At 43.2% G+C, this 26,793-nt stretch overlaps 1 protein-coding gene across 10 annotated transcripts in view; it reads right to left on the bottom strand.

Annotated features, from left to right (window-relative positions):
* edem2 (ER degradation enhancer, mannosidase alpha-like 2) overlaps window positions 1–26,793 on the bottom strand; it is a 51,738-nt gene that overhangs the window by 5,460 nt on the left and 19,485 nt on the right. For 9 of the 10 annotated variants that reach the window (XM_061806661.1, XM_061806676.1, XM_061806672.1 and 6 more), the window contains 8 exons: window positions 25,346–25,456; window positions 25,226–25,265; window positions 25,009–25,114; window positions 19,253–19,378; window positions 17,517–17,728; window positions 12,285–12,426; window positions 12,091–12,215; window positions 11,872–12,016 (listed from right to left, as the gene is read on the bottom strand). In XM_061806661.1, the coding sequence (XP_061662645.1) occupies window positions 11,872–12,016; window positions 12,091–12,215; window positions 12,285–12,426; window positions 17,517–17,728; window positions 19,253–19,378; window positions 25,009–25,114; window positions 25,226–25,265; window positions 25,346–25,456 (1,007 nt within the window). The remainder of the gene's footprint in view (window positions 1–11,871; window positions 12,017–12,090; window positions 12,216–12,284; window positions 12,427–17,516; window positions 17,729–19,252; window positions 19,379–25,008; window positions 25,115–25,225; window positions 25,266–25,345; window positions 25,457–26,793) is intronic. The other variant, XM_061806728.1, reaches the window with a different exon arrangement.

The raw sequence follows: 26,793 nt of genomic DNA, 5'->3' as shown, positions 1-26,793 counted from the left end.
AATCCTAGAAACAAAAAAGTTTATACAAAATAGTTTTGAGTTTGTAAAATCAATGGCACACTGATATTTTCTTGAACGCATCACAACAAATTTATTTCTTTGACTTGTATAACAGAATGAGTAAAAAATATACAGAAAACGTGGATTAATCTGGTTAGTCACATTGGATTGCTATTAATTTGAACACTACTGTATGAGATCACAGTAACAATGATCAGGACACATGAGACCATGGTACATGAAATGATATAGATGATGAGAAGACAAGAACAGAAACCCAGAGATGAGGACTTTGGAAAAATGAGATGAGACAAGATGAGGATAAGGATACAAGTAAGCACAGAGTTGGATAATTCTGTCCCCTGTCTCCATTGTAGTCTGACTGGACTTACTCTCACAGGGTGCCTTCTAAATCACACATTTGTCCCACATACTTACATGAGTCCCTGGAGGTGAGGGTCAAAGGCAGCGCCTGGTGGCCGGGCCTGCACCCATGGGGCTCAGCTGTGTATAGCCCGAAAGGGTAACGTGGGTCCCCCTTCCCGTGGGCTCACCACCTGTGAGAGGGGCCATAGGGGTCGAGTGCAATGTGAGCTGGGCGTTGGCCAAAGGTGGGGACATTGGTGATCCGATCCCCGGCTACAGAAACTAACTCTAGGGACATGGAAGGTCACCTCTTGGGCAGGGAAGGAGCCCGAGTTGGGGCGTGAGGTTGAGAAGTTACGACTAGATATAGTCGGAGTCGCCTCGACACACCACTTGTGCTCTGGCACCACTCCTCTTGAGAGGGGTTGGACTCTGTTCCACTCTGGAGTTGCCCACGGGGAGAGACGCAGAGCAGGTGTGGGTATACTTATTGCCCCCCCGGCTCGGGGCCTGTACGTTGGGGTTTACCCCAGTGGATGAGAGGGTAGACTCGCTCTGCCTGCAGGTAGGGGGACGGGTCCTGACAGTTGTTCGTGCTTATGCACCAAACAGCAGAGCAGCGTACCCACCCTTTTTGGAGTCCTTAGAGGGAGTGCTGGAGAGCGCCCCCTCTGGCGACTCCATCATTTTGCTGGGGGACTTCAATGTCCACGTGGCCAATGACAGTGAGACCTAGAAGGGTGCGATTGGGAAGAACAACCCCCCCAATCAGAACACGAGTAGTGTTCTGGTACTGGACTTCTATGCTCATCACTGATTACATAAGGGTGTTCACATATGCACTTGTCACCAGGACACCCTACGGCGCAGTTCGATCGACTTTGTGGTTGTGTCATCGGACTTGCGATCGCATGTCTTGGACACTCGGGTGAAGAGAGGGGCGGAGTTGTCAACTGATCACCACCTGGTGGTGAGTTGGCTCTGATGGTGGGGCAAGATGCCAGTACGACGTGGCAGGCCCAAATGTATTGTTAGGGTCTGCTGGGAACGGCTGGCAAATTCCCCTGTCAGAAGGAATTTCAACTCCCACTTCCGAAAGAACTTTGCTCACGTCACAGAGGAGGCGGGGGACATTGAATCCGAGTGGATGATGTTCCGCGCCTCCATTGCTGAGGCAGCCGACTGGAGATGTGGCCGTAAGGTGGTCGGCGCCTGTCGTGGCGGAAACCCACGAACACGTTGGTGGACACCAACAGTGAGGGATGCTGTCAAGCTGAAGAAGGAGTCCTATCGGGCATTTCTGGCCTGTGGGACTCCCGAGGGAGCTGATAGGTATCGGCTGGCCAGGCAGAATGCAGCTTCGGTGATCACTGAGGCAAAAACCCGGGCCTGGGAGGTGTTCAGTGAGGCCATGGAGAACGACTTCAGGATGGCTTAAAGGGAATTCTGGTCCACCGTCCGGCGTCTTAGGAGGAGGAAGTGCACCTTCAACACTGTGAATAGTGGGGATGGGACGCTGCGGACCTCAACTTGGGATGTTGTGAATCGGTGGGGAGAATACTTTGAAGACCTCCTCAATTCCACCAACACGCCTTCCCACGAGGAAGCTGAGTCTGGGTGCTCTGAGGCAGGCTCTTCTATCTCTGGGGTTGAGGTCACCGAGGTGGTTAAAAAGCTCCTTGGTGGCAGGGCCCCGGGAGTGGATGAGATTCGCCCAGAGTTCCTACAGGCTCTGGATGTTGTGGGACTGTCCTGGTTGACACGCCTCTGAAACATCGCGTGGACATCGGGGAGGGGACAGTGTCTCTGGATTGGCAGACTGGGGTGGTGGCCCCCCTTTTTAAGAAGGGTGACCGGAGAGTGTGTTCCAACTATAGAAGGATCACACTCCTCAGCCTCCCTGGTGAGGTCTACTCGGGGGTACTGGAGAGGAGGGTCCGTAGGGAAGTCAAGTCTCTGATTCAGGAGGAGTAATGTGGTTTTCATCCTGGCTGTGGAACAGTGGGACCAGCTCTACACCCTCGGCAGGATTCCTCGAGGGTGTATGGGAATTTGCCCAACCAGTCTCCACGTGTTTCGTGGACTTGGAGAAGGCATTTGACCATGTCCCTCTGAGAATCCTGTTGGGGGGTTCTTCGGGAGTATGGGGTACCGAATCCCCAGATACGAGCTGTTCTGTCCCTGTACGACCACTGTCAGAGTTTGGTCTGCATTGCCGGCAATAAGTCGGACTCGTTTCCGGTGAGAGTTGGACTCCGCCAAGACTGCCCTTTGTCACAGATTTTGTTCATAACTTTTATGAAGAGAATTTCTAGGCGCAGCCAAGCCGTCACGGTATCCGGTTTGCTGGCCTCAGCATCGCATCTATGCTATTTGTGGATGATGTGGTTCTGTTGGCTGCATCAAGCAGTGATCTCCAGCTCTTACTGGAGCGATTCGCAGCCAAGTGTGAAGCGGCTGAGATGAGAATCAGCACCTCCAAATCCAAGACTATGGTCCTCAGTCGGAAAAGGGTGGCGTGCCCACTCCAGGTTGGGGATGAGATCCTGCCCCAAGTGGAGGAGTTCAAGTATCTTGGGGTCTTGTTCACTACTGAGGGAAGAATGGAGCGGGAGATTGACAGACGGTGCAGGATCTGCAGTGATGCGGACTTTGTATCGGTCCGTTGTGGTGAAGAGGGAGCTAAGTCGAAAGGCGAAGCTCTCAATTCAATCTATGTTCCTGCCCTCACCTATGGGCATGAGCTGTGGGTTGTGACGAAAAGAACAAGATCCCGAATACAAGCGGCCGAAATGAGCTTCCTCCGCAGGGTGTCTGGGCTCTCTTCGAGATAGGGTGAGAAGCTTGGTCATCCGGGAGGGGGGCAGTGTCCTCCTCCACATTGAGAGGACCCAGATGAGGTGGCTGGGGCATCTGATTCGGATGCCTCCTGGACGCCTCCCTGGTGAGTTGGTCCGGGCATGTCCCACTGGAAAGAGACCCCGAGGATGACCCAGGACACGCTGGAGAGACTATGTCTCTCGGCTGCCTTGAGAACACATCGGGATCCCTCCAGAAGAGCTGGAAGAACTGGCTGGGGAAAGAGACATCTGGGTATTCCTGCTGAAGCTACTTCCCCCGCAACCCGACCCGGAAAAGTGGTAGCCAATGGATGGATGGACTTACATGAGTCACTTTGTCAACTTTATTACTTCTCATTGAGAGAGTGTGACATCAACTAGGTGCTAATCACGTGTTTTTGAGTCAGACTGCTTGTTAGTTACCTGAATTTATGAGATGGATGAGTAAAATGAGGGGAGAAAGATGAAGGCTTGGGCAACACTTGGAATAACTATCGCCTGCACTATCCAAATGGAAGGACAGGAGGGAATTATTTCACTGTACAAAGAAAGATTGTGAAAACCAAAGGTTTGAATACAGACATAAAGAGACCCTTTATTTTGTGCTGTATTGACATGAAATGAGTCTACAGCTTTGACAACTACGCAAAACAGGCACCAAATTCCTGACACAAATCTAGCATGGCTTTTGTCTCAAATCAAGCACATTAACACAAAACTAAGGACCGTAATAGATTTCACCTCAGGAAAAAGCATGTAAAAATTCAAATGACTAATAAATTGAGGTAATAAAATAGGTATTACATTTGAATAGTGCAAATGAAAATATATGAATGAATTTAAGAATTGCTACCAGTCTTCATTTTTGCATGGGACAAGTGTCTAAATTAGACACTTGGATCTGCTTCTCAGACACAACCAGATCTGGTCTGGGTGGAAAAAGGTGAAATGCTCTCTCAGGGTTGCCTCCAGTGTTGCTCTAAGTCATCTTTCCGGCTTTGTTCTAGAGTATCCTGACTCACAGAAATACAGTATGTAGCTGTGAATGGGAGCAGTTGCTTCAATGCCCTTGGTGCCAGACATGGGTAATCCTTTCAGACAGCATCCCAGAAGGAGCCCAGGTCCACTTTGCTCCAATGCAATTTTAAATGTTTTCAAAGGGAACCCTGAGGAGCTGGGGTACCACAGGGATGATGGCAAAGTAACATTTTCCAAAGAATCAACAGAAAATGGGTACCCATTTTACGTGTACTTCTTTGGTATCTTCATGAAAATATTGACCAAACGTCTCTGCAAGTTGTGACAGAAATTCAGAGACTAACATTCACTAGTGGGTAGTTTCCAAAATGTCTGACAAGTCGAAACATGTCCAACCTCTCTTCTTGGGGCCTCTTACTGTAGTTCACAGAGCAAATTTTCTCCTGAAAGCTTCAAGTTTGTGGGAATCCCTTGGAAACATTTTGCTGTTTCAGCAGTGAGAAAATGTCAGGTAGCCACGTTGAGCTGGGAACTTTCTGTTGATAAAATGATGTGCAAGACAATTTTTTTTTTTTTTTTTTTGCTCAGTACATAATGAGAAGATTTATCTTTTGCATATATACATACATACAAAAATTAGTCCTACTAGTTCTACCTTCAACTTTTACAAGTTTGGTCCTGTTGTGGCATCTGGTTCTCCTGGTCAGGCTGTACCTCATGTGATGTTGTTCTTTCTGGCTCCAAGTGTATACGGGCGGACAGAGATAACTTTTTTTTTATACTTACTCTGTCTCTCTCACTTTAATATAATGAAAGGACTTTTAGTCCGATCTTTAGTAAGGGGTGACAACGTGTACGAGTTGTACTTTTTTGTCGTAAAACTCCACAACAAGATTGCATCCTGGCTTCAGGTGTCAGAAAAGGATTTTGCCAAAACTGTGTCAGAATTGGGATTACAGGTTTGATTGCCGATCCAGAGGCGCTCTGGACCAGTGACTGATCATCGAGTGCACTAGTCCTGCTCTTACACAAGAATCCAGATGGGGGACTGCCCAGCTACCTCCCTGGATTGGCCATCGCCTCAGGATTCCAAAGGAAGCACAACAAAGAACTACGGGAAAGAATTTTATCATTTATTTCTCGATTTATGGTGGGAGCAATCTTGTCTTTGTATTAAAGGAATACACTCTCCAAAATTCACATGTCCAATAAACCCTCCAATGTGAAGTAATATTACATATATTTTGTACATTAATTGAAAAAATAATTTAAAATAAAGGACATATTTGAAATCCAAGCAAAATCTGGATATGTGCCAGCTTTCACAGCCAAACCCTTAAGAAACATCCTTGACCACTCCTGACGTCGCTGGTGCTTAGCATTACAGACCACTCGATCTAGGTAAGCCAAGATGCTGACATGTTGTGCACCAAACTGCAACAAAACTGAGAAAACGCATCCAAATGTGTCCTTCTTAAACCTCCCGTGGAATAAACCTCAAAGGACCAAGCTGTGGCTGTCACAGTTGAGGAACAACAGGGAAATTTGCGCACATCTGCAGCGATCACTTCGAAGGACGGTTTCTGCAACATGAGCCTAAATTTTACATCGGACTACATCTTTACACCAAACAGAAGAAAACACTAACAGCGGATGCCTATCCTACTATTTATGAACATAAAAAACAGTGTGTCACGAGAGAACTATTGTTAAACAGACAGAAGAAAAAGAAAACAGGTAAGTTGTTTAGTGCACCACTTTTGTGGGAGACAATAGTAGCAAACATCACCATTACTGCTTTGCTAAAGCCTCTTGTGCCGGTATTGTATAAGCAACAAGATACATTGTGAGGCGGTATGGTGGCGCAAACTGAAGAAAACACTAACAGTGGAAACCTATCCTAATCAGTCAGCCACGAGAGAACTATTATTAACAGACAAAATAAACGCCAAAGAGGTACGTTTTGTGCGCGTTATGTGTGGGACAACAGAAGCTAACACCACCATTATTGGTTATTAGCCGTTTAGCTATAGCCTTTCGTCCCGATACTGTATAAGCAACAAGATACATTATGAGGGCACGGTGGCGCATACAGCCCCGAGAGAACTATCGATCGATAAACGGACAAAAGAAACACCGTAGAAAATAGGTACATTGTTTTTGTGCGCGCGTTATGTGGGAGACAATAGAAGCTAACACCACCATTATTGGTTATTACCCATTTAGCTATAGGCTTTCGTGCGGGTACTGTATAAGCAACAAGATACATTATGAGGCGGCACGGTGGCATAATCAATCAGTCAGCAGCGAGAGAACTATCGATCGATAAACAGACAAAAGAAATGCCAAAGAAAATAGGTACATTACTTTTGTGCACGTGTTATGTGGGGGACAATAGAAGCTAACACAGCCATTACTGGTTATTAGCCGACTAGCCAAAGGCCCACGTGCCGGTATAAGCAACAAGATACTTTATGATGGGTGTTGTCAAAACAACACTGTTGTTTCTGTCTGCCTTCCAAATAAATTCTTACACTTGGATGATTACTCTTTATAATACAAATGATCTCCCAAATAATTAGAATCCCAAAAGAATGGATTAAATTTACTTGTCAAGACAGTAAGACAATGGTCAGTTTGGGGTGATAATTTTTTAATATTGTAAGTAATTTTATTATTTGTATTATTTTATTATCAGTAATTTAATTGTATGATAGACCCCCAATGTTAAGAGTTAATTAACTCAATGTCCTGGCCCAATGCATCTTGCTACTTTTCATGATTTTCTTCAAGTCTTTTGCCTATTGTCTCGTGATACAAATTTTTTTGAATGTTTATTTTAAATCGGAAATATTGCTTCTGTTTTTTTTTTTTTTACACGTTACTGACCGAATATTGATGAATTGATGTTATTTTGTTATTTTCTTAGTTTATTGATTAATCCATGAAACAGACCTGCGCATGCATTCTCAACATGCCCAAGTGATGAAGAGACAACCTTTGAGTCACCATCCATATCACAATATTCTGGTGAAGGATGCATCCATTGATAAATTTAAGAATTATACATAACATATTCTTGTCCAAGAATTTTGTCTCGACACAATGTTACCAATTACAGTTCATATATATCAGTTGCAATAAATTTTTCAGAATACATCAGCGCTGTCGCTGTATGTGTAAACAGTGCAGTCGCCCAACAACCTGTTCAGTGGCAAAACAAACAGATCGTGTAGTCACTTTTGTCAAGTCATCACAGTGTCGTGTGGCAATTTACCATAAGTGTAAGCAAGTTATCATGTTTTTATACATGTTTAAAATTCCTTCAGGCTTTGTCAGAGATTGTTTTTATTATTCTTCAATCAATTTGGGAAAATTTATGATCAGTGAAGTGAACTTTTCACTTGGTTCTGGAAAAATTGTAGCGTAAATATCAAGACAAATATATGTTATCAATCACACGCGGCGGGAGGAGGGGTACACCATGAACTGGTTGCCACCCAATTGAAAGGCACATCGAGACAAAATGCCGCACTCACAATCATGCCTTAGGGCAATTTATATGTGTTTACAGCGAAGAAAATAAGTATTTGAACACTCTGCTATATTGCAAATTCTCCCAGTTAGAAATTATGGAGCGGTCTGAAATTTTCATCGTAGGTGCATGTCTACTTTGTGTCTAAAAGGAAAAATCCAGAAATCCCAATGCATGATTTTTTTTAATGATTTGTGTGATACAGCTGCAAATAAGTATTTGAACACCTGAGAAAACCAATGTTAATATTTGGTACAGTAGCCTTTGTTTGCAATTACAAAGGTCAAACACTTCCTGTAGTTGTTCACAAGGTTTACACACACTGCAAGAGGGATTTTGACCCAATCCTCCAGACAGATCTACTCTAGATCAGACAGGTTTCCGGGCTGTCGCTGAGAAAGAGTTTCAGATCCCCCCAAAGAATTTCTATTGGGTTTAGGTCTGGAGACCGAACCTTGATATGCTTCTTACGGAGCCACTCCTTGGTTTTCCTGGCTGTGTGCTTCGGGGCATTGTCATGTTGAAAGACCCAGCCACGACCCATCTTCAATGCTCTGACTCAGGGAAAGACGTTGCTCCCCAAAATCTCACAGGTTTCCGGGCTGTCGCTGAGAAAGAGTTTCAGATCCCCCCAAAGAATTTCTATTGGGTTTAGGTCTGGAGACCGAACCTTGATATGCTTCTTACGGAGCCACTCCTTGGTTTTCCTGGCTGTGTGCTTCGGGGCATTGTCATGTTGAAAGACCCAGCCACGACCCATCTTCAATGCTCTGACTCAGGGAAAGACGTTGCTCCCCAAAATCTCACAATACATGGCAGCGATCCTCCTCTCCTTATGAAGGAATAATTGTGACTAAAATGATCATACATCTGCTTCCAGTAAAGAAATGCTTTGCTCTGCTCTAGATAACGTGACAGCTGACTAGCAGGAGATAGCAAGAAAAAAAACATCAGAACTGTTAGAACTGCTCCCTGTTAAAGAAATGACCACACATGTACTCCGCAATCTTCCACACACATGCACACACACATGAACAAACAAGTACATTATGTTTCAAACTATGTTTTGCTTGTCATCTCCATTAAACTTGATAAACCTGACACCTTAATACAGTGCAGTCATCCTGTCCCATGTGCAGAAAAACACCCCCCCAAAGCATGATGCTACCACCCCCATGCTTCAGAGTAGGGATGGTGTTCTTGGGATGGAACTCATTCGTCTTCCTCCTAACACGGTTAGTGGAATTATGACCAAAACGTTCCATTTTGGTCTCATTTGACCACAAAAGCTTCACCCATGACTCCTCTGCATCATCCAAATGGTCAATGGCAAACTTAAGACAGGTGTTGATGTTCTGGTTTAAGCAGGAGAATCTTCCGTGCCTTGCATGATTTCAAACCATGACAACAGTCACCTTGGAAACAGTGGTTCCAGCTCTTTTCAGGTCATTGACTAAGTCCTGTCGTGTAGTCCTGGGTTGATTCCTCACCTTTCTAAGGATCATTGAGACCCCACGAGGTGATATCTTCCATGGGGCTCCACTCCGATTGAGATTGACCGCCATGTTTAGCTCCTATTTTCTAATGATTGCTCCAAAAGTAGACCTTTTTTCACCACGCTGCTTGGCAATTTCTCCGTAGCCCTTTCCAGTCGGGTGGATTTGTAAAATTTTGTCTCTTGTGTCTTTGGACAGCTCTTTGGTCTTGGCCATGCTACAAGTTTGAGTCTTACTGATTGTATGGGGTGGACAAGTGTCTTTATGCAGCTAACGACCGCACAGAGGTGCATCTGATTCAGGATAATATGTGGAGTGGAGGTGGACTTTTAACAGTGGACTAAAAGGTCTTTGAGGGTCAGAATTCTAGCTGATAGGTGTTCAAATGCTTATTTGCAGCTGTATCACAAATCATTAAAAAAAAAAAAAAAATCATACATTGTGATTTCTGGATTTTTCTTTTCTCTCTCACGGTGGACATGCACGTCGGATGAAAATTTTAGACCCCTCTATGATTTCTAAGTAGGAGAAGAACTAGCAATATAGCAGGGTGTTCAAATAGTTATTTTCTTCACTGTATCTCCTTATCCACTTTTCTGAGGTCAGGCCACAGGAGCAGTAACTTGAACTGGGAAGGCCAGAACAACAGAGTAGGAACATAAATCAATCAGTAAATACAGGGATTTATCTTTTGCCTGAGCCATTCTTCACCTCGTGATGAAAGTGGACTTTTGTGAAAATTCATTTGAAAAATGTACACGTGTGGTCAGTCATGCTTGCAGATAAAGTTGCAGGGGGGATTAGGGATGGCCTTGAAATAATTTACAGGATTAATATAACATAACTGTAAATTAAAAAGAAAATGAGCAAATATATAACAAATAGAAAACTAAAATTTCAATCTCAGAAATGATAATTTCCAGTTTCAACTGATATTAGTAGAACATGATAAAAAACGGTATTTCAAATTTTTCATCAATTAAAATTGTGACAAACTAAAGAAAAGTTAAATGCACTGGTTTGTCAAGGAATAAACACGGTCTATCCACGCAATGTTTTGAAAAAAAGATGAAAGTTTAGTTCAACATAATCAGCGTTCGTGGCAACAAGCTCGCGATACATTGTAAACAAACATTCCTGTCGGCAATTGTGACGTATCGTTGTGGGGATCGGGGGCGCACCACGACACTGCTGTAAATAGGAGGCCGGCTTGCTAGAACGCGCCTTTATGTGCATGCGCTCGAGGTATTGGCGACACCTGAATCTGGCGACGAGGTGGATGATAGTCTAATCTTTGTTTGTTTTGTTTTTTTACGCAGTCACACTGCCTCGCGATCGACGCAATGAGCACCCCTGGTGTAACTGAATTTCCTTTGACATGGCTCATGATGTTGATGACTTTCGACGTAAATGCACTCGCATTACGTGAAGCAGTTCTGAACATGCGCTTTCGTACATACTCAATACGGTTAACTTACATTTCCTGTTTCCGAATGAACACCGGTTCGAGCAGGCTCGTTTGGTTAACAACGTTTATGAAATAAATACGTAAATTAATGTCAAGACCACACAAAATAAGCGACATCTTGGGAGAATGCAAGGGGAGGGGCGTTACTCTTACTAGTGTTAGTGCCTCAACATGGCTACGCTTGTGAAAGCAAAACAACAAACTCAACCGCATGTTCGTCCAATGTTGTCAACTAATATCCGGATTAATTTTAGGCTATTTTTCCTCAATTTTTCGGAGCTATTTTCATGAAAATTTAAAAATCCGGAATCCCGGGAAAATCCGGAGGACTTTCATCACTGTTCACCACAATGGGCGCGCACAGGCAGAACCCGAGGGCAATGCGCTTCCATATATTCGTCACCCGTGACGTATTAATCACAATTACATTACTGTGTGTGGATGTTAATAGTTGCCAGCTTATGAATGAGGTCAACAGCCACCCGGAGTGAGACCATGAGACCCCCACACTCCCTCGGAAAGACACGCTGCATCTATATGATTCATGTAAATGGACTATTTGGAGTTCAAAACTGAATTTTGCCAAAAGGCGACTGGTTTGCATGAATTATTATTTTAGGTTTTTAAGTGGCACTGTTTTAGCTGCAATTATTGTTAAATCATTGATTTGGTTGGGCTATTCCTTAATTGCTATACCCAAACCTGATTTTCTTCGACCATACACTTGTGGCACTGGCTGGCTTACTACCCGTTCTAATGTGACCTTATCTTGCTATTTGTTGCATACCTTTTTCAAAGGCTGTAGTACTACTTTACCATTCCACAGGTAGAACCCACCTTCTGTAAAATTGTAGTTGTAAGTAATCCATTTTAAAGTGGTTCTGTCTTGGTACATGTTTTTGTGTTTGTACCATCTGCTTTTCTCAGTTCATCCCCTTTCACACTAATAATCACAATATAAAGAACCTAAGAGGGAGTAATGTATATCAAACTCCCATTCCACAGAAAACCTGTTCCAGTATAAAAAGGTATACCAATCCTCCATTTTTTTTTTTTTTTAATGACCAAGCAGTTGGACATGACTGGTTAAAATAAAACAAAAAAGGACAAGGCACGAAAGATTAGGACATCTGATATGAATCACAAATGAAAGAAAGAAAGAAAGCAAGAATGTTTTAATAAGCAGACCAGGTCTGAGTGGGTATCCCTCCCTCTTATCCACAGGGTAGCCCTGAGAGATGCTGTAGAACTCAGGCAGCCCTCCAAATTGCCTCCACACTGAGTAATAATTCTGGAAGGTTCTGACTGCACCATCTAGGTTACCAAGCAGAGTCTGCAAAAAAGACAATGTGCTTAAAGCATTGCCCGCTTCTCAAGGAGCAGCAGCATGGAGGGCGGCAAGGCTACCTGCAGGCCAGGCCAGAAGGCCTCAAGAGACTGGAAGATGGGCATGGACACGGTACCTTTGTGCATCTGTACCCACAAGTACCAGTCATCAAACCGCGTGTAGTTTTCAAGGGCCTGGTCGTAGGCTGTCGAACCAGTGACTTCTCATTACACATTGCACCAAACTCTGGAAGTGCTGATCAGCTGTGACTTACCGTCAAACATGTCCAGCAGCTCCTCATCTTGCAGCAAGATGGCACCCTTGACCAGATATTCAAAGTAAGAGTCCACGCCCGCACCAATGCCCGCATCCTGCGCCACCCACTTTTTGGAGACCACATCAATGTGGTTGCCCACCTGGAAGTCCACAGAACAATTAATACATCTTTCAAATAAATGAGAGCTCAGTCAGCGAACATATGCGGATTAACTCTGTGTAATTTGCTTTCCCTTAGATGTTTTAGTCTGACACTTCTCAAAGAAGGAACAGCCCCGACAAGGGCTGTTAAGAGAATATGTTATGAATATGTGACATCACATTCAATACCATACAATACATACAATACCACATTCATACCGGATCGGTCGTGGCCCGGGTTAACAACGCCCGCCCCCGGCACTGCTAACCTGCAGGGCGTCGGTGGAAATTCAGCTACTGTGGGTCGAAGACAAAGAAGAGGAGGAAACCGGATCCAGCGTCAGAAGAAAAAGAGGAATGCACAGAGCCTACAACTGAGTGTAGGGACTTTGAATGTTGGGACTATGACAGGAAAAGCACAGGAGTTGGTTGACATGATGATTAGGAGAAAGGTTGATATTCTGTGCATCGAAGAGAGCAGGTGGAAAGGTAGTAAGGCTAGAAGTTTGGGAGCAGGGTTTAAATTATTCTACCACGGAGTAGATGGGAAGAGAAATGGAGTAGGGGTTATTTTAAAGGAAGAGCTGGCTAAGAATGTCTTGGAGGTGAAAAGAGTATCAGATCGAGTGATGAGACTAAAATTTGAAATTGAGGGTGTTATGTATAATGTGGTTAGCGGCTATGCACCACAGGTAGGATGTGACCTAGAGTTGAAAGAGAAATTCTGGAAGGAACTAGATGAAGTAGTTCTGAGCATCCCAGACAGCGAGAGAGTTGTGATTGGTGCAGATTGTAATGGACATATTGGTAAAGGAAACAGGGGCGATGAAGAAGTGATGGGTAAGTACGGCATCCAGGAAAGGAACTTTGAAGGGCAGATGGTGGTGGACTTTGCAAAAAGGATGGAGATGGCTGTAGTGAACACTTATTTCCAGAAGAGGGAGGAACATATAGTGACCTACAAGAGCGGAGGTAGAACCACGCAGGTGGATTATATTTTGTGCAGACGATGTAATCTGAAGGAGGTTACTGACTGTAAAGTAGTGGTAGGGGAGAGTGTAGCTCGACAGCATAGGATGGTAGTATGTAGGATGATTCTGGTGGTGGGTAGGAAGATTAAGAAGACAAAGGTAGAGCAGAGAACCATGTGGTGGAAGCTGAAAAAGGAAGAATGTTGTGCAGCCTTCCGGAAAGAGGTGAGACAGGCTCTCGATGGACAACCGAAGCTCCCGGAAGACTGGACGACGACAGCCAAGGTGATCAGAGAGACAGGCAGGAGAGTACTTGGTGTGTCATCTGGTAGGAAAGGGGAGAAGGAGACTTGGTGGTGGAACCCCAAAATACAGGGAGTCATACAAGGAAAGAGATTAGCGAAGAAGAAGTGGGATACTGAGAGGACTGAGGAGAGGCGAAAGGAGTACATCGAGATGCGACGTAGGGCAAAGGTAGAGGTGGCAAAGGCTAAACAAGAGGCATATGAAGACATGTACACCAGGTTGGACACGAAAGAAGGAGAAAAGGATCTCTACAGGTTGGCCAGACAGAGGGATAGAGATGGGAAGGATGTGCAGCAGGTCAGGGTGATTAAGGACAGAGATGGAAATGTGTTGACTGGGGCCGGTAGTGCGCTAAATAGATGGAAAGAATACTTTGAGAAGTTGATGAATGAAGAAAATGAAAGAGAAGGAAGAGTTGAAGAGGCAAGAGTGAAGGACCAGGAAGTGGAAATGATTACTAAGGGGGAAGTCAGAAAGGCACTACAAAGGATGAAAACTGGAAAGGCAGTTGGTCCTGATGACATACCGGTAGAGGTATGGAAGCAATTTGGAGAGATGGCTGTGGAGTTTTTGACCAACTTATTCAACAGAATACTAGCGGGCGAAAAGATGTCTGAAGAATGGAGGAAAAGTGTTCTAGTTCCCATTTTTAAGAACAAAGGGGATGTTCAGAGCTGTGGGAACTAGAGAGGAATAAAGTTGATGAGCCACACAATGAAGTTATGGGAAAGAGTAGTGGAGGCTAGACTCAGGACAGAAGTAAGTATCTGCGAGCAACAGTATGGTTTCATGCCTAGAAAGAGTACCACAGATGCATTATTTGCCTTGAGGATGCTCGTGGAAAAGTACAGAGAAGGTCAGAAGGAGCTACATTGCGTCTTTGTGGATCTAGAGAAAGCCTATGACAGAGTACCAAGAGAGGAACTGTGGTACTGCATGCGTAAGTCTGGTGTGGCAGAGAAGTATGTTAAAATAGTACAGGACATGTATGATGGCAGCAGAACAATGGTGAGGTGTGCCTTAGGTGTGACAGAGGAATTTAAGGTGGAGGTGGGACTGCATCAGGGATCAGCTCTGAGCCCCTTCCTGTTTGCAGTGGTAATGGATAGGCTGACAGATGAGGTTAGACTGGAATCCCCTTGGACCATGATGTTCGCAGATGATATTGTCATATGCAGTGAAAGCAGGGAGCATGCAGAGGAACAATTGGAAAGATGGAGACATGCACTGGAAAGGAGAGGAATGAAGATTAGCCGAAGTAAAACAGAATATATGTGCGTGAATGAGAAAAGTGGAGGGGGAAGAGTGAGGCTACAGGGAGACGAGATAGCGAGGGTGGACGACTTCAAATACTTGGGGTCAACAATACAGAGCAATGGAGAGTGTGGTCAGGAAGTGAAGAAACGGGTCCAAGCAGGTTGGAACAGCTGGCGAAAGGTGTCTGGTGTGTTATGTGACAGAAGAGTCTCTGCTAGGATGAAGGGCAAAGTTTACAAAACAGTGGTGAGGCCGGCCATGATGTACGGATTAGAGACGGTGGCACTGAAGAAACAACAGGAATCTGAACTGGAGGTGGCAGAAATGAAGATGTTGAGGTTCTCGCTCGGAGTGACCAGGTTGGATAGGATTAGAAATGAGCTCATTAGAGGGACAGCCAAAGCTGGATGTTTTGGAGACAAGATTCGAGAGAGCAGACTTCGATGGTTTGGACATGTTCAGAGGCGAGAGAGTGAGTATATTGGTAGAAGGATGCTGAGGATGGAGCTCCCAGGCAAAAGAGCGAGAGGAAGACCAAAGAGAAGGTTTATGGATGTGGTGAGGGAAGACATGAGCGCAGTTGGGGTTCGAGAGGAAGATGCAGGAGATAGGCTAAGATGGCAAAAGATGACACGCTGTGGCGACCCCTAACGGGACAAGCCGAAAGGAAAAGAAGAAGAAGATGTGACATCACATTCAAATTAGTGTGTGTGTGATATACAGTGAAAAAAACAAGTATTTGAACACCGTGCTATATTGCAAGTTCTCCCTCTTAGAAATCTTCGAGGGATCTGAAATTTTCATCGTAGGTGCATGTCCACTGTGAGAGAGATAATCCATAAATCCCACTGTATGATTTTATTAATGATTTATTTGTGTAAAACAGCTGGAAAGAAGTATTTGAACACCTGTCTATCAGCTAGAATTCTGACCCTCAAAGACCTGTTAGTCCGCCTTTAAAAGTCCATCTCCACTCCATGTAGTATCGTGAATCTGATGCACCTGTGTGCAGTTAACTGAATATAGACACCTACATACCCCATACAATCGGTAAAACTCAAACTTGTAACATGGTCAAGATCAAAGAGCTGTCCAATGACACCAGAGAGAAAATTGTACAACACCACACGGCTGGAAAGGGCTATGGAGAAATTGTCAAGCAGGTTGGTGAAAAAAGGTCCACTGTTGAACAATCATGATACAATGGGAAAAGCTAAACATGACAGTCAATCTCAATCAGAGTGGAGCCCCATCCAATGCACATGCACCTATGATGAAAATTTCAGACCCCTACAAGATTTCGAAGTGGGAGAACTTGCAATATAGCGAGGTCTTCAAATACTTCTTTTCTTCACTGTGTGTGTGTGTGTATATATTATATATATATATATATATATATATATATATATATATATATATATATATATATATATATCTGTATATTTAATCGTTACCTTTTACCTTTAACTCATTCACTCCCATACACGCTGAATTTGTGAGCAGTCGCCAAATAAGTTTGGTAATTGGTGTGTTAAAGACTCACCCAACTTGGGTGAAATTCAAACTTGTACATAACTAATGATGAACATATGCCAGTAAATGACAGCATTGCATCACTTTAGGATCAAAGCACCTTACACTCAGAATATGTATTTGTATGATACAGAGTACTTATGGTAGTAGAAAGTTTGTCACAATCACACTACATGATACACGAAGTATGGAATGGCAAACGAACACACCAGTGACATTCACCTTGAGTCAGTGTTCCTCATGGCGTGTTTCTTTTTTCTGTTCTTGCTATTTATAAAGTATTATTTGGCCATTAAAAGACCATTCTGCGTCTGTTGTTTTATAGTTTGACGCTTATAGAAAATAAACATTTGAATCATAGTCACTGTTTTGCTTGATAGTTTTACAAAAAGCTCATTTTCATCCTTTGGAGTCAGAACTGGCATTTTTACTGAAACCGACCCATGCTCTTCTCCTTATTACTAAACAATGGAAAAAAAGGCAAATAAAACATTTTTGGGTGAAAGTCTATTTTCTTGTATAAAGTTTGCTTTTATTGTTACAGAAAAAATATTCCATGGGGCTTGAAAGATCAGTCAAAATGTGGTAAAATGACTAACAAGATAAATGTGCTAAAATGACTAACAAGATAAATGTGCTAAAATGACTAACAAGATGAGAAATTCTACTTTGAAAATGAATAGCAGTTTAGTTGACAGTAGTTAAGTTATTTTTAATCCCTGAAAGATGGTGTTCAGCTGTTTGGTTAAATTCACGACAGACATTTCGTTCCCTCCCCAAAAGTTTTGAGGCGTAACCTAATAACAGATGGAAAACTCATATTTTGGTAGCAAGCACAGTGTTGGTGGGATTGTGCTGGTAGGAGTGGAACTAGAACAAATACAGTAAAGTGGAATGACTTGTTGACAGACTCGGGCTGGGTGATATGGCTGAAGAATCGACTACAATCTAAGTACATATAAAATTTGAGTCAATATTTATTGATATGTATTTTTTAACCTATTAAAAATAAGGACATTTACCAGTCCAATGTCCGACCTTGTCTTCCACAGAGCCTTGAGTGCCCGACGTGCAGTGTCTTCAAACGTTGTGTCACCGGTAAGTCGACTCAGTGTTGAGAATTCGAGAATGAAGGTTCCCACGCCTGCAGTGCAGGTGACTGATGTCTCAGTGGGACTGACACCCCGAAGCAGATTGACTGTGCCGTACGGCATCCCGGTGGGAGTCTCGAAAGCTGGATGATGCCAAAACACAATGTGATTTTAAAGAAGACAATGTGGTCATGTTTGTAGGTTTTATGATTTCCTTTAGGCTTCCAAATATTGCTGTTAAACTAAGCCACGGGTGGCCGATCCGCGGCTCTAGACCCACATGTGGCTCTTTGCCTTCTTTCGTGCGGCTCTCGTGAAGGCACGAAAGCATGTCAAAGTCCTATGAGCGTGGACACCCGCTTTGCATGAGTTCATTGCGGTACAGTTGTGCGAGCGACCGTTGTTTGTATTTATTTCGTTATTTGTGTGCGTACTTTGCTTGAGTTTATTACAGTTGCTATGGGTATTATGACAAGCTCAGTTTGTGTATACGTTATGCGTCACCGTGTGAGTGAAGGGGGACTGCTTGGCAGGAGGGTAAAGAGTAACTTGACCGTTACTGCCACCAAGCTCATGTGTGCAACGAGAGAAGGAAGATTTAAACCCATGCAGGACGACCTCGTCACGAAGAATACGCTTCTTCTGCGTCTCCTGCCCACGGTAACTTGACCGCAGCAGGAAAGGTTAGTACGCTATTTTCACAAAACTGGCTAACAGATTGAATGAACATAGCTCGACGTTTTCCAGTCAGATGGTGATCTTTGGAGAAAATGTCTCAATTTTGCATTCACGAGGCCAGTGAAAAATGCACAGTTAAACGAAAATATGTGGATGAACACAGGACGTTTTTACCAGAGTGCGAGAGCTCATTTTTTTGGTTGAGTGTCACACTCTGACTTTTGTGTCAGACGTCTATTGCATTTCACAGCTTCAAATCTTCACTTCAGGTCACTCCACACTAACATCAACTTCGAATTTCCAAAAGGGACTAAACTTCCCAGTCACAACTTAGTCACTTTGAAAAATCATACAGAAAAGCAGATTCAGTTTTTAAAAAAAAATAATGAAACATCCAGAGACGAATTCTTGCATCCTACTTGGAACTAGCTTGGAACACAAAGGGCAAAAAAGCTCTACATTAGAGAGTAATTTATTTAAAAAAAATGCATCAGTGATGTTGCAAAAAGCTTGTCTTGAAAACAAAAACCTTTAATGGTATCAGACCTTCAACTGTCCCACCACACTGTTGAACAGATTATATCGGACAGTAGCATGGCGACTGATACACAGTTGCACTCAGACCTCCAATCATGGGAGTATTTTAGTGATGCATTAGATGAGAATTGTGCCTTAAAAGACAAGACTTAGTTTAACTAGCAGTTTGTCTGTTTGAGAGAGCATACAGTTAAAAAAAGAAAAATTACTGGCGTGTGGTCTTGGTACTCTGTAGGAATCGATTTTTCTTATGTTGGTGTGTGACATTTACAATATATCTGACTGAGCAAAGGTATCTGTGTTAGGAGGAAATGATAATGTGTATGATTTGGCTCATTCGTGTGTATGTGGCGGCTCTTTGCCGAAACACAGTAAAAAAAAAAAAATGTAGCTCTTCATCCCTGTATCTTGAAACGACTGTGTGTGCATGTGTGTGTGCGTGCGTTTAGTACCAGGCAGAAGTTTCCTGGCGACATCCTCAGCCATCCTCAAGAGTGGTCCTGAACATGGCCACCCGGGCTCCAACTGCACGCCAGCCCGGCCTGAGAGCAGGTGGGCAGACAGTAGACCCCCGACCACTACACCGAGAAAAACATGTTAATGTCCTCTGACAACCCTGGTGGATTTGATCATACTTTGACATGATGCAGTAATACAAAAAAAGTGTACAATTTGCCACAATCGTGAAAGTGAAGATATAAAAATGTAATTAATCACACACAGATAGATAGATAAGCTTAAAATGCTGAATGACCATGCCCACAGTCTAATGTTCAATCCTACCAAAATAAATTTTGATGCCAAGCTCAGCCCATTACAAGTCGTAGGCAAGAAAGTGTAGCGGAGATGCTCTTTGCAAGCAGGTGACACAGACACCCCACAGATCATAAACTGCATTCTTCGAAGCTGCCCTGCTGCCACTTGGGGAATTCAGAGATGTCATCAAACGGACTTAACCTAATTAGCAGCTACACGTTCTGCTATTGATCAATAAATCACTATATATACTGAATACATAAATCAGATCAGAAATCATCAAATTTAATGGCCAAGTATGTAACAACACACAAGTAATTTGTTTCTGGCAGTCAGTGCCGCCTTGGTACGATATTCATGTAGAGAAAAACAGATTTTCAACTAATTGGAACTATTCGCTATAAGAGTCACAGTTTTGCAAGATCAGAATCAGAATTGTGCAAAGCAAGCAGTTTATAGTGACGAATCGTGCGATAGTCTACAGCAGTGGTCCCTTAACTTCGGCCCGCGGCCCGGGTCGCGCCCACCTCCACATTTGGTCTGGCCTCCCTGAACAATACCAGAGTTTGATTTATTTTTCATCTATGTGTACTTGTATTTAATAATAAAGTCGGGCTTTCGCAATAAAATGTTCCTTGGTTCTGAAGTATTTTCATTAACTATTAGTAACTATTTCATAAACAACTGGACATTTGTTCCACCCTTCTGCGGTCTGTGCCTTTATTTGGCAAGCCCCAGAAAAAAATCCAAAACCCGCCCCTCTCAAAGAGAACTGAATCATGGCGAAAAAGGACTTTTTCCAGAATGCAGGTTATTTAACCCAAAGTGGACAAAGGATTATAATTTGTTCAATGCAAATAAAATGCTGTCTGTCTCATCTGTCAAGAGGTGGTGGCGGTATTCAAAGAATACAATCAGCGGAGACACTATGAATCCCGTCACAAAGACAAGTACGATAGCTTGCATGGCCAAATGCGAGGAGACAAACGGTCAAAGCTAAAACATGAAATGTTAGCTCAGCAAAATACAATTGTATGCCAAGCTCAGCTGAACCAGTCATCTGTTTGGGGTAGCTTTCAGGTTGCTCAAATGATAGCAAGCAGCGCACTGCGCACTGGAAATCGTGCGAACTGACATCACTTGGGATTGTTTTTTGTTATCATTAAACAAAACTTTTTTCAACTTGCGCTGTCTAAGCTCCCTCGTCATTACATTCTTGTTATTCTAAAGAATTATTCCTGTATTTATATCCACTTCATTGTCCACTCACAACAAAGCTATCATCTGTTCCACATTAACCTGCATTTTTCTTCATGGCCTTTTATTCTTCACCTCTTTTTAAACATTTTTTTCATTTCCCCTGCTGAGATACAACTGGATAAAATCGTGCCTTGATAACTTGAAACAACTTCGGTTCCTCTTTCTTTAAATAATACGTGACGTTTTTGATACAATCAATGAAGTTTGAAATGAAATCTCTTTGTTGAAAAGCTCACAAAAGCCCTCAAGCCCCAAATCAGATTGCTCCTGAACTCATAACAAACACCTGATACATTCAATGAGTTTGCCTGTTATTTAATCTTTTTGTAATACAATCCATCAGGTAAAATATGAGCCTTCAAATACTTGGGGTCAACAATCCAGAGCAATGGTGAGTGTGGTAAGGAAGTAAAGAAACAGGTCCAAGCAGGTTGGAACAGCTGGCGGAAGGTGTCTGGTGTTATGTGACAGAAGAGTCTCGGCTAGGATGACTGGGTAAGTTTAGAAAACAGTGGTGAGGCCAGCCATGATGTAGGGAAGTAGAGCTGGAGGCGGCAGAAATGACGATGTTGTGGTTCTTTCTAGGAATAAGTAGGTTGGATATGATTAGAAATGACCTCAAAGAGAGCCAAAGTTGGATGTTTTGGAGACAAGGTTTGAGGGAGCAAACTTCAATGTTTGGACATGTCCAGAGGTGAGAGAGTGAGTATTTTGGTAAAAGGATGCTGCCAGGCAAAAGAGTGAGAGGAAGACCAAAAAGAAGGTTGATGGATGTTGTGAGGGGAGACATGAGGGCAGCGGTGTTAGAGAGGAAGATGCAAGAGATAGGTGCACATAAAAAAGATGACGTGCTGTGGCGACCCCTAACAGGATAATCTGAAACGAAAAGAAGAATGAACATCACGGGAGACTAAAATGCTGCGAACTTCAATGTCTGATGTTGAATCTGGTTAACTGTGCCAACAAAGCAATTGAGAGAAACACACATTGCAAAGAGTGAGATAATCGCAACAATCTATAGCCATTTATCACATGAACATTTGACCCTGGGACAAGTAAACGGTCGAGGAAAATTGCTCTAATCTGAAACCCAATTGATATTTTATAAAAATCCACTGTTTTAAACCAAGCTAATCCCAAAATAAAAACTAAGCGGCATGGTCTAGCCTCCAGTTCGAGGATGAGTGACACCTATTTGTCCCTACTCCAGGGTTAGAAAAGGCCAACATCACGCTTGGCTCGTTCTCTCTCACACCACACTCAGGTTCTTTCTCGGCCACTTGACGCACTCTTCTTAACCGGTGCGGTGTGTTTTCGGGTTTACTCACACCTTCCCGATCAAACTGCCAACTCTCACACTCACCGAGGTATTTTTTGCTCCTATCGGAACACAGCGTGCAGAGCACTATGCCGGGAACATCCACTTTTTGTATGTGTTCGGTTAGACAGGACAATGATCCAAACCATAAAGCCAAATCTACAATGGAATGGTTCACAAATAAACGTATCCAGGTGTTATAATGGCCAAGTCAAACTCCAGACCTGAATCCAATCGACAATCTGTGGGTAGAGCTGAAGACTGCTGTTCACAAACGCTATCCATTGGGCAAGAATTTCAGTCTCTCGATGTGCACCCCCAAAGCATGATGCACCACCCTACGGAGCCACTCCTTAAGTGTTCCTGGCTGTGTGCTTTGGGTCCTTGCCATGTTGAAAGACCCAACCACGACCTATCTTCGATGCTCTGACCGAGGGAAAGAAGTTGTTCCCCCAAATCTCACAATACATGTCCGCAATCATCCTCTCCTTAATACAGTGCATTTGTCCTGTCCCATGTGCAGAAAACCAACCCCAAAGCATGATGCTACCACGCCCATGCTTCACATTAGGGATTGTATTCTTGGGATGGAACTCATCATTCGTCTTCCTCCAAACACAGTTTGTAGAATTATGACCAAAAAGTTCCATTTTGGTCTCATATGCCCACAAAACCTTTTCCCATGACTCCTCTGTATTGTCCAAATGCTCATTGGCAAACTTCAGACGGGCGTTAACATGTGCTGGTTTAAGCAGGGGAACCTTCCGTGCCATGCATGATTTCAAACCATGACATCTTAGTGTATTACCAACAGTCACCTTGGAAACGGTGGTCCCAGCTCTTTTCAGGTCATTGACCAAGTCCTGTCGTGTGGTCCTGGGCTGATTCCTCACCTTTCTAAGGATCATTGAGACCCCACGAGGTGATATCTTGCATGGGGCTCCACTCCGATTGACCGCCATGTTTAGCTTCTTCTATTTTCTAATGATTGCTCCAAAAGTGGACCTTTTTTCACCACGCTGCTTGGCAATTTCTCCATGGCCCTTTCCAGTCGGGTGGAGTTGTACAATTTTGTCTATGGTGTCTTTGGACAGCTCTTTGGTCTTGGCCAAGTTACAAGTTTGAGTCTTACTGATTGTATGGGATGGACAGGTGTCTTTATGCAGCTCACGACCTCACACAGGTGCATCTGATTCAGGATAATACATGGAGTGGAGGTGGACTTTTAAAGGTGGACTAAAAGGTCTTTAAGGGTCAGAATTCCAGCTGATAGACAGGTGTTGAAATACTTATTTGCAGCTGTATCACACAAATAAATAAAAAAAAAAAAATTCATACATTGTGATTTGTGGATTTTTCTTTTTAGATTATCTCTCTCGCAGTGGACATGCACCTACGATGAAAATTTCGGACCCCTCCATCATTTCTAAGTGGGAGAACTTGGAATATAGCAGGGTGTTCAAAAACATATTTTCTTTACTGTATATGTGGTTGAGATGGATAGATAGATGGACAGATAGATAAATTAACTCCAATTTACAACTGACTGTTCAAAGCTCTTTGTGGTGTGTGTGGTCTCATCTGACCACAAAACTTTCTCCCATGACTTCTCTGTATCATCCAAATGGTCAATGACAAACTTAAGACGGGCCTTGACATGTCATGTCATCATTGACACCCCACGAGGTGATATCTTGTATGGGTCTCCACTCCGATTGAGATTGAACGTCATGTTTAGCTTCTTCCATTTTCTAATAATTGCTCCAACAGTGCCCTTTTTTCCATCAAACTGCTTGGCAATTTCTCCGTAGCCCTTTCCAGCCGTGTGGAGTTGTAGAATTTTGTCTCCTGGGGTCTTTGGACAGCTCCTTGGTTTTGGCCATGTTACAAGTTTGAGTCTTACTGATTAAATGGGGTGGACAGATGTCTTTATGCAGCTAACGACCTCAAACAGGTGCATCTGATTCAGGATAATACATGGAGTGGAGGTTGACTTAACGGTGGACTAACAGGTCTTTGAGGGTCAGAATTCTAGCTGATATGTGTTCAAATGCTTATTTGCAACTGTAACACACAAATCGTTAAAAAAAAAAATAATAATAATCATACATTGTGATTTCTGGATTTTTTTTTTAGATTATCTCTCTCACAGTGGACATGCACCTACGATGAAAATTAATGAAAGTGGGACAACATGCAATATAGCAGGGTGTTCAAATACTCATTTTCTTTACTGTATATCACAGTTATAATACTTTTGAAAAGTTGAAATACCCTACATTTTCAACCAGTTACCTTAATTGTCACCAAGTACATTTCTAAAGTAATCTATACAACACCGGTTACAGACTTGCTGCAAATTCAGGGTGCTCCAGGATCAAAATCATGATTAGTTGGGGTAGGCTTCAGCATGCCCGTTGACACTAGTGAGATTAAGTGGTACAGCAAATGGATGAATTTAAATTAATTGCTCATCCCAAGTATTAGTACAATTCAATTTCTGTATTTAATCACCCAAATGTGTTCGACTGACAGCAGTCCAACTCGCGCCACGTATGTCAAAACTGTTAGCAATCGTTGGCCTAAGCCCCAACTATTCCAGTTAGGAAGTCAAGTTGGTGATATTTCATTTGAACGTTTCCGCTGGAATCCTTCCTGAATTTGTGCATCTTTATACATATGCACGATGTGTATCCACTGCCAAAACTGGTGTTAAGGGCTTTTATTTTTTTTTTTTTTACCCAATTTTCCATGAGGCAATGTTGAGTGAGTTTTGGGGACCAGTGAAATACATACACTTCTCAAGATAGGTGATTATCCAGGGTTTTTGCAAAAAGCTAGTGAAAGCTGGATTGAAGGGTCACTTTGACAAACCTCTGATGTTGGTCTCAAAGACTGAGGCATTGATGTCGATGTTGAAGTCAACTGTGTCTTGGAGAAGAGATGCAACACGCTGAAACTCTGTTTGGTTTCCCAGGACCTTCATGCACGCACACGGACGCACACACACACGCACGAGCACACCTGTATCAAGTGTCAGTGGACACAGGAACAGGTTTCAGGGAAACCAGAAACTCATTTCCAATCTCACCAGCAAAGTATCAAGAGCGTCGATGAGCGTCAGAGAGAAACTGAAGTAGAGGAAAAAGGAGAGGGCAATGACAATGATACGTAAAACAAATAATACTTGGAAGGCAACCTTTGGCCTAACCTGCCCCAAGTGTCCTGACCGTCACAGGTGAGAGGGCGGAGCTCATCATAGGGGAAGGCGTTGTCCAGATAAGCGTTGTAGGCATGGTAGAACATCCCTTTGATTCGCTGCCTGAAAGGATTTGAAGAGCATGTTCATGTTACAACTCTTACCTCATTTACATCATATTTAATGTTCTACACCACAAAAATATAGCATACAATTGATGAAGTCTACATAGCAGAGACAATCAGTCACAAAATGACAAAAACTGACCTATTATGAACCACTGGATTACATAAAGTAACTTTACAAATGACATTGTAGTACAATTAAATTAATCAAATTAGAAAATCCTAAAACAAAACAAAACGAATAAAGTATAAACTTCAACATAACCACAGCCTATCAGCATATTCACAGATTTTGCCCTCCCCCCACCAAAATTCGAATCTGAAGTGAGTTATGAAGGAAACATTTGTAGTTTTTGATTATCAGCAAAAATTTATCGCACATTGCTAAATTCACCGGAAATACCTAAACATGCAGCGTAAAATCCCGAAGAGGGACGTAACGTCGGAACGAGACACACAAACATAGCTACCCTTCGACACCAATGGGAGAATGACAATGAGCTTTCCGATAAATCGAGTGATGAACATGATTCTGAAGGGTCAAATGTAGACTCAATAATACGAGCTCTATGAAGGCGTTAATTTGTGCCAGTTAGACTGACCAAGCAGGTTGGAACAGCTGGCGAAAGGTGTCTGGTGTGTTATGTGACAGAAGAGTGTCTGCTAGGATGAAGGGCAAAGTTTACAAAACAGTGGTGAGGCCGGCCATGATGTACGGATTAGAGACAGTGGCACTGAAGAAACAACAGGAATCTGAACTGGAGGTGGCAGAAATGAAGATGTTGAGGTTCTCGCTCGGAGTGACCAGGTTGGATAGGATTAGAAATGAGCTCATTAGAGGGACAGCCAAAGCTGGATGTTTTGGAGACAAGATTCGAGAGAGCAGACATCGATGGTTTGGACATGTTCAGAGGCGAGAGAGTGAGTATATTGGTAGAAGGATGCTGAGGATGGAGCTCCCAGGCAAAAGAGCGAGAGGAAGACCAAAGAGAAGGTTTATGGATGTGGTGAGGGAAGACATGAGGGCAGTTGGGGTTAGAGAGGAAGATGCAGGAGATAGGCTAAGATGGCAAAAGATGACACGCTGTGGCGACCCCTAACGGGACAAGCCGAAAGGAAAAGAAGAAGAAGACTGAGCACGCATTCAAATGCAGACTAAGTGAAGGTGCCGAGCCACCAGTCAGACCCAGGGCAAGGACATGGTTTGTGTTGGACATTTATCCAATCAATGCTAGTTCAAACAACGTCCCATTCTGGAAAATTGTCATATGAGTATGTTTTCTTATTTTCAGGTCTACACTGCTTATAGACAGCTGGTGAGATGGTTTTGGGGGG

Source organism: Syngnathoides biaculeatus, chromosome 2, assembly GCF_019802595.1.
Source record: "Syngnathoides biaculeatus isolate LvHL_M chromosome 2, ASM1980259v1, whole genome shotgun sequence".
Lineage (NCBI taxonomy): Eukaryota > Metazoa > Chordata > Actinopteri > Syngnathiformes > Syngnathidae > Syngnathoides > Syngnathoides biaculeatus.
Note: the sequence above shows the minus strand (reverse complement) of the source record. Positions and strands in the feature narration are given on the sequence as shown.